The sequence below is a fragment of the Euphorbia lathyris genome, chromosome 2 (genome assembly GCF_963576675.1).
Source record: "Euphorbia lathyris chromosome 2, ddEupLath1.1, whole genome shotgun sequence".
NCBI lineage: Eukaryota > Viridiplantae > Streptophyta > Magnoliopsida > Malpighiales > Euphorbiaceae > Euphorbia > Euphorbia lathyris.
Window position 1 is genome coordinate 6,527,845 of NC_088911.1, and position 18,236 is coordinate 6,546,080.

General features: G+C 34.2%; 1 protein-coding gene across 1 annotated transcript; it reads left to right on the forward strand.

Annotated features, from left to right (window-relative positions):
• Positions 1–3,844: 3,844 nt before the first annotated feature.
• On the forward strand, positions 3,845–16,323 carry LOC136220936 (3-hydroxyisobutyryl-CoA hydrolase 1-like). The gene is made up of 14 exons (XM_066008792.1): positions 3,845–4,169; positions 4,448–4,528; positions 4,628–4,696; positions 4,818–4,884; positions 5,052–5,131; positions 5,202–5,285; positions 5,520–5,604; positions 9,852–9,937; positions 10,422–10,543; positions 12,037–12,097; positions 12,949–13,047; positions 14,366–14,467; positions 14,548–14,589; positions 16,074–16,323. Exons 1-14 carry the CDS (start codon positions 4,131–4,133, stop codon positions 16,209–16,211), a joined length of 1,155 nt encoding a protein of 384 aa, XP_065864864.1. The 5' UTR covers positions 3,845–4,130; the 3' UTR covers positions 16,212–16,323.
• Positions 16,324–18,236: the final 1,913 nt, after the last annotated feature.

Sequence of the window (18,236 nt, forward strand, 5' to 3'; positions counted from 1 at the left end):
TTTGGGCGGGCTTGGGATTAATAAAAATAACACAGGCCGGCCCAGCCCGGCCCGCTTATTAATATTAATTAATAAATATATATTTATATATTAAATATTTATTTTTAAGTATAATATTTTTTTTTATAATTAACAATTATATATATATATATTTAGGTGGGCTTATATGGGTTGGGCTCGGGATTTGATTTTTAAGCCCGAGCCCGCCTAAATTAATTGTGGGCTGGGCTGGGCTTGGGCTGAGCATTTTTACTTAAAAACCCGACTGGTCCGGTCCGAGTCCGGCCCAGCCCGGCCCATGGACAGGTCTACTGCGGTCTAGAGTATCAACTTTAACATAATTCTTTAAATATCCATACATAACAAAATAGATGTGCTGCCCGGAGAAAGGTTGTGGGCTGCAACAAACTTCTAGTCACCTGAAAAATTAAAGGAGTCAAACCTCCCATAGTGAATTAATTATATGCAATGCATGAGTAATTTAACATTTATGTCACACACAATAATAATTATGATAAATTTCAAATAAAACGTTGTGGTTTTACTAATTTTCAGATAAAGGACTATGATTTACTTTTTATCAAAACGATGATTGAGGTTGCGCAATTTTAATAAAATAAAGACCTTTTGAATTAATGTTATTAAAGCCATATTTAACGATCTGAAAATAAAAAATTTTAAGAATTAAAGTTGTTCAATATTATATTTACTATGGAACTATATTTTCGATTTTCGAAAATCATCTTTTTTGGAACTTTCTCTCTCTAAACATTAACTTTATCTCTCTTTACCAAACATTATCTAGATAATCTCAAAATAAAAAAGTTGAAGAATTAAAGTTGCTCAGAGTATTAGTAGTTCTTAAAATATGTCATTTTTGAAGTCGTCAAGGGTGATTTTAATAGTATCAATAAAAAAAGTCCTTATTTTGCTAAAGTTGAAAACTTTAGTCATCGTTTTGACAAAAAGTAAACCATAGTCCTTTATCTGAAAATTAGTAAAACCACATGGGTTTTATTTGAAATTTACCCTAATAATTATATATATATAATATGAGTAGGCACACAATATGCTTTTCACAAAATTGTCTTATAAATAAATAGATAGGTGGTTTAATACGTGTTGGACCCTAAACCTCAATACCCAGTCTAATAATCCACCAATAATCATATTTCACTTATATCCAATAACTGGGGGACCGAGAATAACTCAACCGACCACACGCCCAGTAGCTAAAGGACCGAGAATAACTCAACCGATTCCGTTCCCAGCCTCACTTAAATCCAAAATTCACATATCATATAGCCCGAGAATATCTCAACCGAGCTTATCCATATATCATAACATTCACAATATTAGTATCATCAATATCCAATAACCCGATAGTACCCGTGCGCACAAGGTCCTGATGCCGCTCATCGGGAAGCATGTCCATAACACGTATTTAGTCACAAACAATTACATATGAATTATTATAAATAATAAGACACTTTTATAAGTGAAAATAATACTTTACTTGAAATCTCATGAAATAGTTTGTTATGAATGCAAATGCTAAATTAAAAATGCATAACATACAATTAACTCACAAATTGCTCATAGCTGACTGTCCTAGTTTTTAGGTACTGCTGCTCCTCCTACCGGTTAAATATCTAAAAGAGATAATATTATTTTTAGAATCTATATTGGTTTAGGAAAATATTGAAATTTATTTCGTCACATTTTTATAGACTTTCTACCGAAAATTCGGCAGAGTCTCCCCTATAAAACGGACATCCTCCTAGTAATGACTAGGGTCAACCCTGCAATAAAATACACTTCTATATTAAAAAATATTCAAAGTCCAAACCAGGACTCTATAGACTGCAATTTATCAACCCGGTTGGACATCAATCATCCGACAGTTCTATAACTGTCAGTAATTCTAATACTTTACTTCCAAAATTACTCATCATCAAACAACATATAAACATATATATTTATAATCCATTTTCATAATATCTATATCAATCAAATTAACTAACCAATAATCTTAAGAGCATAATTAATTAATTATGCTTAGTCCAATCTTCCTTCAACCCTTATTTTTAAAATTATATATTCTGAATTTTTATTTAAATGAGGATCCAAAAATTATTTTTAACCCAACTTAATTATTTTCCTTAATTTCACCAAACTATATACTTTTGTAATTTATAGAGATTAAACGGTAAGGAATTTGGCCAAAGTTCAAGAATTAATGTTGCTCCAAATAATATTTAAAACATTCTGAAGTTAACCAAATATTTTTTTTGCCCTTATTTCGTATGTCACCGGAAAATATCACCGGTGGTCGGGATCCACCATCGGAAAAATTAAAGTTGGTTGTTTTGAGAAACTAATTATACCATTTTGTTTCTTATGATTCCAGGAGTCTAGAATCACTCTCAAAACACCCAAAATCAACCGGAAGATTAAACTTTGGTTAGATTTCTTACTTTTTCCGGTGTAGCTCCGATTACACCTCAAAACTCCTTACATGCATCAAAAGCTAGTGTATCCATAGGTAAATCGACCCCCTGAGTCCATTTTTGGTGTTAGAATTTCAAAATAATGAACATAGGACCGAGAAATAGAGAGAATAGCAAAAGTGACGAATTTTCTCTCTCTAAATGATTTTTAAAAACTCAAAATCTCATCATAAAACTTACATGCACTTGTAGCTGGAGTTGAGAGCTTCGTTTCGGTATAAAGAACGCCAAAAATGGTGAAGAAATGAGGAAGAATGAGGTATATGAAGGGTGAGGAATGAAAATGAAACTTATTTCCATATTAGTCCTATATTTATAATATCTTTTAAAAATTACCCAAAAGTAATTATACTTTAACTTTAACTCTTTCTAACTAATTTATTTTAGCAATTAACTTAAATATATATAATTTGGGTATTACAATTAGGAGTAAAATCGTACTATTTCAAACGTCAAATGTAAATTTGCATTTTCTAAAAAATATTAGGGTGAATTTGAATATCCCTTAATCATATGCAATTGCAAACATGGTAAGAAAATAACTACTATGTTTTCTAATAATATCTAAAAGTAATCTAGTTAGTCAACATTAGACGTTACAAGTAAATTATATCGATGATAATTCAAATTTTGACCGAGTTTCAAAAATGTAATTAAAATTTATTTTGTTTCAATAAAATATAAAATGCATAATATTTATTTGACTTTTTAAATTAAAACTTCCAAACTATTAAAATTATTAGTCAGATTCAAGTAAAAATTATCAATTGAGCCCTAACTTTATCCTAAAATCAAAAGTTGTAACCAGTTGATATTGACTGTAATGATCTATATATTGTCTAAGAGTATGGAGAAGCTAATTTAAAACTATTCAGTTGAATGATTGTTAATGAAGATTCAATGATATTTTTTACTTAGGATAAAGATTCAATTGATAATTTTTATTTAATTTAAAGATCTGATTAATAATTTTAATAGTTTAAAATTCTAATTGACTTTCAAACTTTAGTTTAGAGAGCCAAATTAATATTATTCCAATATAAAGTCATTGAAGTTTTGTTTTTAACTTAAATAAAGTGATTCCAACTATTTTAAAGAATATATATAAACTTTTTTAGGAATTTCCTAAAACTACCGTTAAAAATATTGGGGTGGAATGCGGAATGCATCCTTGCTATTGTCCTGTTGCCACCCTTAACAAAAGCATATAATTTCAATGTTTTTTAAATGATGCAATTAAAGGCATTAATAATTTGTTAACCTATTGAAATAATTTTCATAAAAAAAAAACCTTTTGAAATAAAACGGAATTAAATGATTTTATTGAAATAAAATAAAATAATTGAATTTTGTGTTTTATCATCTTAGAGATAAAATTGCTCTTCCGCTCTGTCCCTGTGTGGCTGTGCTCCGGGATTTCACCGCCGCGACGCCGACTCTCTCTCCGCCCTTCTCCATTTCTGGTCAATTTTACCGCCATCTGCTGAACTTAAGCACCCTAGCTAAGCTATCATCTCTATTTCCAGCATACACAAGTGGTGTATGCCTTTTCTGGTGCAGGACTGCCAGAGTTGAATCGAAATTGTACACTCTTCCCTAGAAGAATCTTATACGAAATCCATGGCTTCCTTCAACTCAGCCAAAGGCCAGCAAGATCAGGTCTATATATCTCCATTCCCTTCTGATTATCTCTGTTTTTTTTATTGAGGTACGGAAGTGAGAAAACTTTGAGGTGTTAGGTTGATGCTCTTAATTTATGAATGATAATTTGAATTGAAGCTTCTTCATCCATTTTAACAGTGAAATTGAAGTATAGTCATATATTCAATGGGGATTGATTTCGAAAATTAATGTTTTATCTATTAGTTGAGAATATTGGAAAATCTCCATGCTCTTTCTATTAATCTATTTATATTTTCTTTCTTTCTCTCTTGCAGATTCTGGTAGAGGAAAACTTGTTTGCAAGAATCTTGACACTAAACAGACCTAAACAGTTGAATGCCCTTTCCAGTCATATGGTTTTCGCTCCCAAACTTTTAATTCTAGTTTAAGCCTTTTTGTTATTATTCTTATTGATTTTCAAACCTAATCACATCAGTTATTTTGTCAAATTGTAGGTTTCTCGGCTGTTGGAGCTTTTCCTTGCTTATGAGAAGGATCATAATATCAAGTTGATTGTTCTCAAGGTTTTAATTTATGACCCCATTTCAAAATTTGATGATTTATATGCCAAATAAAAATGGAATCCTACCATACTTGCATATTTTGTGACTTATCTTTTAGTCATTAGTGTCTTTTCCCAAACAGGGTAACGGAAGAGCATTTTGTGCAGGTGGTGATGTTTCTGCCGTGGTTCGTGATATTGGTGAAGAAGGTATGGGTGTTTTTCTTTCATTACATTTTAACTGTTTTAGTTTATCAATGTTATTCATAACACCGAAGACTAATAGTCCAAAACCTTAAGGAACCTTCTTTGTATTATGGTTTCATAGACTTAGAGAAACTTAGCTGATACAAAGTACTTAATGTTTAATGCATCAGGTAGTTGGAGATCAGGTGCCAGGTACTTTGGGAAGGAGTTTATTTTGAACTATGTGATGGCGACTTACACCAAACCCCAGGTGGCTAATTATTTCATTCAAGAAATTTTTGCAATTAGCTTCTTTAATTTATTATCTGATTATTGTGAAGGTTTCAATCCTGAATGGAATTGTCATGGGAGGTGGTGCTGGAGTTTCAATGCATGGAAGCTTTCGTGTTGCAACAGAGAATTCGGTAGTCTTTTCATTTTGATCTAGGTTTGCTGCAATAGGGAGTTCTTCTTACGTCTCTTAGAAATGGGCATTTATGCGACTAACATTTTAATAGTCTAATTTTCTTTTTCCTAACAGTGGATTTGCAATGAAAGTTTTGTATTGTTGTGCGTATTTATGTGATCACATTCAATGTAAGTCCAAGAGAACTTGTTTAGTAACTTAGTAATTGTCTTTTTTTGGGGGAATTTTTCAGGTTTTTGCCATGCCTGAAACAGCTCTTGGACTTTTCCCAGATATAGGCGCCTCATATTTCTTATCAAGACTTCCTGGATTTTTTGGTAATACCATCTTTAACCTTGACTTACCCCATATATGCTGGTTATTTGATATCTGGAGATAAAAGTGAAAGACCAATTTCTTCAAGTAGTTTGTGATATGGCCCTTATAGGTTCAATCCAATTTGTTCTTATATGTCAATTTGGATGTTGTTGCTGTTAGCCCTTTTTATATGTGGAGTTTCAGTTTTCATTTGATATGTCTTACCTTAACCATCCATCTGGGCCTATGTCTCTTAAGAGCTTTTATGCCAGGATTTGAACTCTGCGATTTTAGGTAAAAAGTTCATGAATCTATGCCAGGATTTGAACTTTGTGATTTTAGGTAAAAAGTTCACGAAATATTTATGTCGTTCAATACATTGTCTGGCAGGAGACAATACAATAATAAAACAGGAAAGTAAAATAATACACGAGAAAGCAATAGTGAAACAATTATGGCACACCATAAGGAATTATGGGCTTTATTGCTGAAGGAAATGATTAGCTTATGAAGACAAGAATTGTAAATGGACATAGAATATACCCTCAACCCCTTTGGGAATGATGCATTCGGTCTCTTCCCCAAAAGAGTAGAGCCTATGCTAGAGCAGAACATAACTGCCAAAATAGTTTTTCCTGCCCCACCTCACTAACTACCCAACTTTATGTGCCAGCTCATATTGTGACAACTTAGCAAACTGTCATGGATCAAATTTCTTTCTCTTAGTGTAGACTTTCCAAGCCTGTGGCAATCATTCATGGGGTGAAGTATAGCATCGCGAGGCCCATTTTCAGATTCCTTATCATTACCACACCCTCCCGAAGGAGTCTCGTCCTCAAGACTGAAATGTGGAAATTCGCTGCTGATGGTGAACTCATCCCCCAAGAGGTTTCAGCAGCATCCTTCAAACTCCACTTAACCAACCACCAAACAATGGAATCTATGTGCTTTTGGATCACACGAGTAGCTAGGATGCATTCAGGAAGGACTCTACTCCATCAATCTCAAGCTTGCGTGGGAGCTCTTTGTAATCACATGATTGGCAACAACATGGAAGACCGGGTGGATCTTGGATGGATGAAATGAGCAATTGAAGGCGACAAGCAACAATACCAACATTTGTCAAAACCTAATATAACCGTAGGAGTGAGCGAGCATCTTTGGACAAATTCTACAAACTACTAGATGTTGCTTATGGGATCAAAGCTTGAAAAACATCCAATCCCCAACCCCAAAGGGCATCTTTGGACAAATTCTACAAACTACTGTTCGTTGTTGCACATCAATATATTGAATTATCGTTTGCTTGCTGTGTTTGTGGTTATTATTTGGCAATATGACTGGCGTAAAGAAAAATGAAGCTAGCAAAACTGTTGTTAGTAGCATTATGACGGTATCTCCTAAGATCACCGATCATAAACTGACCGTGTCCAACTATATTGATTGGTCCAAAACCAATAAGATATATCTGCATAGTACCATGAAGACTCATCACTTAACTGATGATCCGAAGACAGATAATGAGGATTGGATGGCAGATGATGCTTGTTCGGAATGAAGAACTGTATTGATACGTCAATTGTTGGTACGGTTCGTCATTGTGAGTATGTCAAACAATTTATGGACTATTTGCGATATTTATATGCTAGAAAGGGTAATGTCTCTCACTTATGTGATACTTATAAATTATTTTATACCACTAATCACCAAAGTCAATTCTGCAGCCGAATGAATTGCTACTTTGAACACTGATATCAAAGTGCTACAAGCTCAATGGAAACAAATGTTTGTTCTCTGCTTTTTATGTGGACTTGGCTTTGATTTTTAGGGTGTTACTTTTCAGATCCTTTCTCGTGCCACCATTCCTAATGCTGAAGAAGCTCTTACTTGTGTTTTGCGAATTGGGCTGGTTCTTTTAGCCACCCTATTGTTCCTGCTTCTAGTGCTCTCTTCAGTGACAAGAATACATCTGGCCACTCTTATAGAAGTCCGGCTAAGGGTACTACTCACCAAAGGTCCGACCGAAGGAAGCAGAATAATTGAGTGTTATTATTGTCATGAGTCAGGTTTTACCAAGCGTATTTGTCTGATACTCAAAGCAAAGGCTTTGAGGAATCGGTCTGCTCAAGTTGCCACTAATGATGCTACATCCTCGGGCCCGACTTGCACTCTTACTCCAGGAACAACAGGAGTGGGAAAGAACCGATCCACTTCGCAAAACACAAGTAAGAGTCTCTTCAGCATCAGGAATGGTGGCGCTAGAAAGGAATGGAAAAGTAACCCCTTAAAATTAGAGTCAAGTCCACATAAAAAGCGAAGAACAAACATTTGTTCTCGTTGTGCTTGCAGCACTTTGATATAAATGCTCAAAGGTAGCAATTCATTCAGCTGCTCGAAAATTCCTTCACCTGCATATAGTAATCCTGAGCAGATTGACTTTGGCGATCAGTGGTGTAGAACGACTATAAGTATCAAATAAGCAAGTGGTACCCTTTCAAGCATATAAATATTGCAAGTAGTCCATAAGTTGTTTGACATTCTAACAATTGTCGTATCAATAGAGTTCTTGATTTCGAGAAACAGACAAACATCATTTGTATTCGGATCATCAGTCAAGTGATGAGTCTTTTTTTATACTACGCATATATATTTTAATGGTTTTGGACCAATCAATATAGTTGGACCAGTCAGTTTATGATCGGTGATCTTAGGAGATATGGTCACAATGCTACTAACTATGGTTTTGGTAGCTTCATTCTTCTTTTCGTCAGTCATATTGGCAAATAATAAACATAAACACAGCAAGCAAAAGAATACAATATAATGATGTGATGTGCAACAACTCAAAACATAAATCCGATCACCAGTAACAAAAGCAAAAAGGAACCAAAAAGAGATTGACCTCCATCGGAAAAAAGTTTCCATAAGCAGAAATAAAGTGGACATGCAGGCCGGGATAACGAGACGAAGCAAAAGATGTCAATCGGAGATGGTCAGCGCGTGTGCTTCACTCTTCGGTCGGAATGAAATCGGCCGATCGGAGCACGGGCAGTTGATTGGAAGGTGGTGAGAACAGCAGGAGGTTGGTGGTAAGAAGAATTCTCAATGTTGATTATGAAAAAGGTCTGGGTATTTATACAGAGAATCGGTGTCTAACTAGGAAAAGGAAATAAATGCTAACTACTACCGATATTAATGACTACAACTGTACACATCACATTATATACGTTCACCCAGCAAGTTTAGGATGATAAGCAGAGCTAAGCTGAAGTCGAGTTCCTTGTACCTTGAACAACTCCTGCCGGAACTTGCGAGCAAATATTGGATCCCTGTTATCATCTGTAGACTTAGAAGGCCATAGAAACAAATACTTAAGCGATGCTCTTACCCCTGTAAAGATTCTTCAGGGCAATGAAATGGCCATATTTGCTCAGCCTGTCCACCACTTCATAATCGCTTCAAAGCCCTTGGATTTGGGTAACCCAGTTGATAAAGTCCATTGATTGTTCTTTGCAAACCAGTTCTGGCATCTTGAGAAGTTGTAGCAAACTGCCAGAGGCTGAACTGGACGACTTAAAGTGTTTACAAATATCACACTGTTGGACATACAGAAAAGTAAACAAAGAAAGTAATTAAGAAAGTCAAGTTTGGGCAGCTAGCAGAAGTCGAATATCTCCTTAACGGTGTTGATGGTTCTGCCTTCCCACGAGCGGCATCCACAACATGTTGGCTACAACCCTTGTATATCTAAGTGAATGCATACACATAGAGAGTAGAAAGATTTAAGTTTGTGAATATTATCAAACAACAATAAGTGGCTAGTATTTTAAAAACAACAGAAATAGAGAGATAAATGGTTGAAACTAAACCTGATTACACTTTAGCATGCTTTATTCTAGCCTTGGCGAAACGGTAAACGTTGTTGTCGTGTGACCAAGAGGTCACGGGTTCGAGTCTTAGGAGCGGCCTCTTGCCAAATAAATTGGCCCCAGTACACCCTTGTTGTGGGACCCCTCCCCGGACCCTCGCTCAGCGGGGACGCGTAGTGCAACCAGGCCGCCTTTTTTTTTTTTACCATATTTATTTTCTCATGTTTTCCTATTGTCAATTGAAATCAAAATGGTTTTTAAGATGTTGAATGCAAATGTATGTTAACTTGCATGACTCTTAAGCTAATAACTACAATTCCTGTACTTGTTAGTTTTCATTTCCTTATGAATTCAAAAGTGTAAAATTTGATCTCGTGCATTCTTTTGGTTATATATAGGTGAATACATTGGTCTTACTGGTGCAAGGTTGGATGGTGCTGAAATGCTTGCATGTGGCCTTGCAACTCATTTTGTCCCGTCAGTGGTATATCATTCATCTATTGGATTTTTCAATACTAATTCTTGCCTGTTCATAGAAGAATGTTGAAATAACTTTTCTTCAAGAACATTGGTCAACATGTTCTGATGGTCTGTACGTTGTGGAGTAAAACGTCATTCTTTTCATATTGACATGTCATGCTGCTGGCTAATTTAAGATCATATGAGGTTCTGACATTTCTTTATGAGCTTAAAATAAGTTGCTCATGGGAAATTTTCCTTTTTGGTTCAATCTTTATGTTAAACATTGTTAACATCTTTAGAATGTGTACTAAAACGCCATAAGCTAGTAAACTTAAAAATATTGAACTTGAGGTTATGCTATAGTTTACACTTGATAAGTTTTAAGTAGACATTCAATTTCATGGACTTGTACAGTATGCTGAAGTACAAACAAATACTTTAACTTCTAGGTGTTTGTTTTGTGTTTATTTTCCCTCTTGAAATTGTTTTTTTTTTCTGTTTTACAGAAGTTGCCTCTCCTAGAAGAAGCATTGCAGAAAGTAGATTCGAGTAATTCCGCTACCATTTCAAATGTAATTAATGAATACTCTCAGCAGCCAAATTTGAAAGATCAAAGTGCCTATCACAGGTTAATTTTTTTTTTTAAGCATTATTTTTCCTGATTGTGTTCACTTTATGGGGCACTCTTTGATTGTTCACATGGATTGTAAAAGATCCCATTATTTTTCCCTATGTGGTCAATAATGTATGTATTGGATAGCCAGCTGCAAGTATAGTTCGTTATTTATTGATAAATTATAATATTCCTTTTAAATCCATGAAAGGAATTGTAGGTAAGAAATTGTTGTTGTAGAGACTCTCTATATTGTTTATGTATTGTGACAGTCCATAAAAGTATGCAATTTTCATCACGCTTGTTGAATAATAAATCAGTATGCCTCTGAAAGAAGAGGGCTGTAGACTTGTACTACTAAACAGTAACTGTCATTATTGTTCATCGATCATTTTGTGCACTGAAGAGTTTCCTATTACGATTGGAGTGCATCAAGGTTCCGCACTAAGCCCATTTCTTTTTGCCATCGTTATGGATGAACTAACAAGTTCACTTCAAGATGGTATAGATGATATTGTGTTGGTTGATGAGACGAAAGGAGTGGAGATGAAGTTGGAACTATGGAGGCAAACTCTAGAATCTAGAGGCTTTAAGTTGAGTCGAAGTAAGACAGAATATTTGGAGTGTAAGTTTAGCGGCCGTAGGAGTAGGGAGGCAGGGACAATCACCCTAGATGGGAGAGTTGTTCAGGCCTCGGATTGCTTCCGGTATTTAGGATCTATTATCCAAACGGATGGAGAAGTAGATGGAGATGTTGCTCATAGGATTAAAGCTGGTTGGTCGAAGTGGAAGAGTGCTACGGGTTTCCTTTGTGATCCCGGCATGCCTAATAGATTGAAGGGAAAATTCTACCGGACGGCAATTAGACCAGCATTGTTATATGGTACGGAGTGTTGGGCAGTGAAACACTGCCACATCCATAAGATGTCGGTGGCGGAGATGCGTATGTTGAGATGGATGTGTGGTCACACGAGAAAGGACCGGGTGCGTAATGAAATAATTAGGACAAAAGTAGGGGTCACATCTATTGAGAATAAAATGAGAGAAAACCGACTAAGGTGGTTTGGCCATGTGAGACGTAGAGCGCTTGATGCGCCGGCTAGGAGAACCGAAGAGTGGCAAAGGGATGTAGTGGTGAGGGGTAGGGGAAGACCTAAGCAAACTTGGAGGAGGGTGATCGAGAGTGATATGAGTTTATTGGGAATTGAGGAAAATATGGTAGTGGATAGGACGGAGTGGAGGGAGCGAATCTGTGTCGCTGACACAACTTGATTTTCACGGTTTTATATGATGGTTCATGTTAGCTGACCCCGAATCATTTCGGGACTAAGGCTTTGTTGTTGTTGTTGTTGTTGTTGTTGATCATTCTGTGCACACTCTTACGAAATTCACTTTGAAAATGCTTTTTCTGTTTTAATTTCTTAATTCTAATCATTTTTTTGTTGAGTTGCAGCCTAGCATTGCTTTATGTTTCTTTGCTCTTCATTTTTAATATTACTTCGTTTCAGGTTGGATGTAATTGATAAATGTTTCTCCCAGAGATCAGTTGAACATATTTTATCTGCTCTTGTAAGTTCCTGATGTGGATTTCGTTATCTTTGATATCTTTCCTATCAGCATATAGTACTATACAACAATAGATATTTAATCATCACTTTGTAAATGAGGCTTATATAAATGTTTTCTTACATTGTTAATGGAAAAATTGCCTTTTCTATATTTGATTTTAATCTGAGCATTTTGTTCATAAGATGTGAAAGTACAATACAATTAGTACTAAGAGAATATAAAGACTCTAAGCATAGTTGTTAAAGGCTCAAGGTAGTGAGCCTTGATTGTAGAAAGCAAGATCCTGTTTAAAAGGCTCTCGCCTTGTGCGCCTTGGAGCCTGAATCAAGGCGCGGTCTGAATAAGAATATCAAGAGACATAACTAAATATAGAAAGACGAGAGAGAGATTAAGAGCAGTCACGTAAAGAAGAGTCTCCTCCACTCCACTCAAACAGAAACTGTGACAGACGCAGAAGAACAAACAGAAGAATATCAAGTGACGGTGAAGGTTATTAGTTTAGCAGCATTAGTGAGGTACTTAGGTTAAGACATTAAGTATATTGTTAATGTCTCTATGAAGTATGAACTTAACTTGGTGCTTTTAACATTTATGATTTAGTATTATGTTTTTACGTGGTTTTGTTTTGTTTGTGTGGTCACAAGTGTGTTTTTTGGTTTATACTTTAACTAGTAAAAGAGTATATATATTTTTTATTATTTTCTATGCCTCGTGTTCCTCAAGTGTGCGCCTTTAACAAATATATGACTAAGGATATTGATGAGCACTAACAACAATTTAAGGATGATCAGTGAAATTTTCCTGCCATGATCTAAATTATTACTATGAATTAACCTCCCACATTTGTGCAGGAGAAAGAACGCAAGAAGAAAGATGATGCTTGGGTCGCTACTACAATTCAGTCACTTAAGAAGGCTTCTCCAACAAGTCTTAAGATTTCTCTTAGATCTGTAAGGGATTCTTTTTACTGCTTTTGAACACTTTCTTTTACTTATTTATTCTTTACCTCTTTGTCAAAAAGAAAATGAAAATATAAAAGAATTACGGGGACTTTAATCATTTTCAATTCACACAGTGAACCATTAATTTGTCATCCTTCTAAATTTGTGCTGCATTATTAGTACTGAACTAGGAAGCACCGACACGAGTACTCAGTACGGTTGCGATGCCAAATTTATATGTATATATATGATAAATAACATCCATTAGTCATTATATTATCATAAATAACATCCCTAATAAGTCATTAATTCTTCAAAAAGAAACATTTAATACTTCAAACTATTTAAACTACCAAAACAAAGACGGTTGCTATGTTCTTTTCTTTAAATTTTGATTTCTTTTTTTTTTTATTAGAGTTTTTTTTTGTATATGTCAATACCTCTTTTTTGTAAAATTATTAAAATGTACCCCTATATTCTACTTAATTAACTTAGAATTCATATCCCAAAGTGTCCAAGAAGTGTTCCCGAAGTGTCTCCATTTGAAAAAAAAGAGGGGACGCTTGTTTGGAGTGTTGGGTGCGTGTCCCGGAGTGTCCCGGGTGTCCGACACTCGTATGTTAACCTTCTAGAAGTGTCGATGCTTCCTAAGTACTGAATCTTCCAGTCTAAATCTTTTCATTATTACTTATGTTTCCAAATGGGAGTGTAGTATTGCTAATAAACTTTCTATAGTAATTGCCTTTAGTCTCCTAGGCTTGATGGACCTGAAAATTTTGAAGTTGAGCAATCATTTTTCATAGGAATCAGGTCCAAATTTGTCTTAACATTTTGGGAAAGTGCATATATACTCCTATAGTAAAAATTGATAAATTTTTGTTTTTAACGTTTCAAATTTGGAGCAATTTTGGATCCAAATAATAGTACACAAATCAATTTTGGGCCTAGCTAATAAAACCCATAAAACGTGATTCTTATTTGGGCCCATATGCAGAGGCAAGAGGGCATAGGGGTGCCACTGTCCACCTCTTCATTTAGATGTTGTTTGGTTAGGTAAGAGAAATGGTGATTTGGAAAATCGATTTTGTGGTTCTAAACAACTTTAGTTCCCGGATTTTTCCATTTTGAGGTCGTCAACGGTTATTTTAAGGTCGTTTACTTTCATCAGGGACTTTTATATTTGATTTTGAAGTTTAATGACTATGTGTGTAATTTATCCAATTTTTATGGTGGGAAAGAGTAGTCAAATGTTTACATCATGGAAGAACTCAACTGGATCTGCTGGGATATTGAAATATAAAGTTTGATTAAGCTAATGGTGTTTCAGATTAGGGAAGGAAGGCTTCAAGGTGTAGGTCAATGCCTTGTTCGTGAGTACAGAATGGTTTGCCACGTCATGCAGGGAAAACTTAGCAAGGATTTCTTTGAGGTTAAACTGAGTAAACACAAAAACATTTATCATCTCCATTTTTTTCGCTAATCAATCTGACAACCAAGGCTCTAATGCAGGGTTGCAGAGCTATACTTTTGGACAAGGATAAGAACCCAAAGGTACTTTCTTTATCCCTCCACCTTTAAAAAAAATAAAAATTGGGGTAAAGTCTAAATTTGCCTAACGTTTTAGAAAGTGCAAATATACTCCTAATATGAGAAATTATGAACTTTTATTCTCAACGTTTATAATGTGGAGCAATTTTGAGCCAAACAATGGCGGAGTCAGCTTTTGACTGCTTCGAAAGATAAACCTAGCATATATGTGTTGGGCTTAAAAATTTTTTGCCCATACCCAGGTCAAAACGACGATGTTCTGGCCTAAGCAGGAGCCAAAAATAAAACGATGTATAACTTATCATCTGTCGGGATGCAATCAATCAGCACCCTCAGAGAAGAAGATTGAGGGGTGTGCAGGGGCTTAACCACCCCATAACTACCTCTATAAGTAGTTGATCATGTGGGCAGAAGTGCACCGAAACCCCGCTGTGCTCCCTTGCCTCCGCTTTTGGACCCAGTTAAGAGTATGGGTCTGTAATAACCCGGTCCGGAGTGGATGGCACTTGGGTAAAAAGTCTGAGCAAAGAGCGGCCCTAAGAGATGGTGACGGGATAGGAATGAACTGAATCCCACATCGGAAATGGAGAGGGAGTGTCCGGGGCTTATTAGTAAAGTGGGAATCTAATATATGTAGACACGTTTTAAAGCCATGAAACCCAAGGGGTTGGGTTTGGACCAAGGTGGACAATATCCATATAGTATTGAGCCAGGTTGTTAAATTTATGATGAGTCCAAAATTGCTCCATGTACCATTTTTCAGGCTTAAAAATTGTTCCAATTTGGACATGACATAATCTTGGTATGTTAATATTAGGGAAATTTTTGTACCTTTATCCTTTTATATAAATATATATATATAAAATATAGGGTAAAGTAAAAAAAAAAAAAGAAACCGGTGGATTGCCCTATTTGCAAATAGAGCTACCTGGTATGTTCTTTTTACAAAACAAATTATTTGAAATTACAAGTTTTCATGACAATTAAAAGCATTTTTATTTTTTTTTAAATTACATTTATATTGACAAAACACAAACCCTCAAAATCGAATTGCATCCGTGTAAAATGAATTTAAATATCAATTTAGTTCATAAACTATTAAATTAGTAAAAAAAACATAAAATGTATACCATATGAATTATGGTTTCGATTTAGGGAGATGTGTTTTGAGGGGGCTATACTTTGCCGAGATGTCAAAATAATTTTTTTAAATTAAAAATACCCTTTAGTTGTGATCGGTGTAATTTGTAATACTTTGTTTTGTAAATAAAACATACCACACATTTCTATTTGCAAACTTTTAAACCACATACCTCTATTCGCATATTATGCAAACCAGGTGCATTTTTTGTTTTTCGTACTTTTCACTATTATATATTATAGCCATAGTTTTCTTTTGCATAACAGTACAAGGCTTTAGTGGTACACATTTTTTTAAAAATCATTTCTCTAATTCATTTGGTATTTTTTGTCCATTATAAATTTAGTGGGAACCTTCAAAATTGGAGCTGATAAGTGATGATATGGTTGAGCAATACTTTTCAAAAGTGGATGATGAAGAATGGGAAGATTTAAGACTTCCTGCTCGGTTAGATCTGCCTGGATATCCCATAGCAAAGCTTTAAAATTGAGGGTCAACAAGGTTTAATAAGAATGTTTAGATAATAATGTTGTATTTTACATGTTAAATTAATCATTTTGTTAAATAAAATACATCTTACTGAATGGTTTTAATCATTAGATGCTGCCAATAAAAAAATTAAAATCATCATAAAATTATGTATTGCCACTGTCTACATGATGGATTTTAATTCTCCCATTCTCCAGTCATTACCGGCTTAGCCTTGTCAGTTCCGAAAATATAAGCATCGGCCGTAGTTAGTGTCCGTTTGATTTTCTTTTTTATTTGTTCTACTAGAATTGAGAAACAGTTGTTGATCCTTATCTCTAAGGATCATCTTTAACCCACTCCAATTTTAGGTTAGAGTTGCTATTATTGGTAGTAATTGTTGATAGTTATTTCATGTTTATGGAATGTAATATTGATTGTTTACCTCTAAAATTTTAAATATTTAATTGGTACTTGTCTGAATTATAAAACTGAACAGTCCTGAGTCTGATAAGCTACTAATTTTCCCTTCTTTTTTATTAGGGTAAATAATTTATTAGTCTCTTCATTTTTACTTAACACACTGTTTGGTCTCCCTATTTTAAAAAACACATTATAAGATCCTTATCTTTTGTCAATATTAACTCTGATCTTTCTTTCTATTTTTTTAGATTTTTAACAGAATATTTCTTAGGTTTCAGGATAGCCATGGTACGATACAAAATGATCATGTTACTCTGTTATTTTCTGTCTCTCTGTTTATGCCAAATTTAACAGTTAAAATTTTTTTAAAAAAATAGATAAAAGGATGAAATGGTTAATACAATTGACAAAAGGTGGGGACCTTGTAATGTGCTTTTCAAAACAGGGGGACTAAACAGTGTGTTAGGTAAAAATATGGGGACTAATAAATTATTTACCCTTTTTATTATATGTTTAAGGTTTTTCACCAAATTAATAAATATTTAGAAAAATTATTAAAATGATTAATTTATGTTAATACTTCTTTCTAAAACTTTTTTTTTATGTAAAATTCTCTTTTTTTAAGAATGTTTTCATTAATATTGTTGGATTTTTTTGGGTTAATTATAAGCAGATGTTTTGTGTTTCGTCGATTTACAGATGGGTATCTGTGGTATTTCTTTTTGCAAACGCAATCATGTGTTTTGCATTTGGGTTTACGTTATCATAATTTGGTCGATAATGACCTCAAAATGAAAATTTTCAAGAGTTGCATAATATTTTATTCAATTTTCATTCTTTAACTTTTTAGATTTGAGGTCATTTAGGTGTTTTTTTTATGATAGAGAAAGTTAATGTTTAGATAGAGAATTTCAAAATTGATGATTTTGAAAAATTAGAAATATGGTTCCATAGTAAATATGATACTAAATAATTTTAATTCTTAAAAAATTTCATTTTGAGGTTGTTATCGGTCAAATTTGACAAAGTAAAAAACTGTAAAATTTTACAAACTATAGAGTTGTTTTTGTAAAAAAAAAAAAAAAAAAGTATAGATACATCTCGGCAAAACCATATTTATTTGTATTTTATTTTTTTAAGAAAAAAGAATATATTGAGAAGGGCAACTCAAAGCATTAAAAAAGGAAAGCACGAGGGATAGACGTCCATAGAAGCCATCGTTCTAGTAAGGATATGAATAGTAATATTCGTTGAACATTTGACAAAATTGAGAAAACAATTCCTTAAATCATTTAATATGGATTTACAATCATTTATAACTAAACCAAAAGGCAAACTAGATACCAAAGCACCAGGTATTGCTTGATAAACTACAGTAAAACCTCTATATAGGAATACACTTGGGACCGGACTATTTGTATAACAATTGGGAGGTTATTTCTATATAGAGGTTGGTATAACAAAGACTCTCAGCACTTGGGACCAAACTTTTGTATAACAATTAGGAGGTTATTCTAATATAGAGTATTCCTATATAGAGGTTCTACTGTAGTTGTAAATCCGATTCAGACAACACATTGTGCAAGCCACATGTTGTAAGTAAAGGCCTCAACCAAAA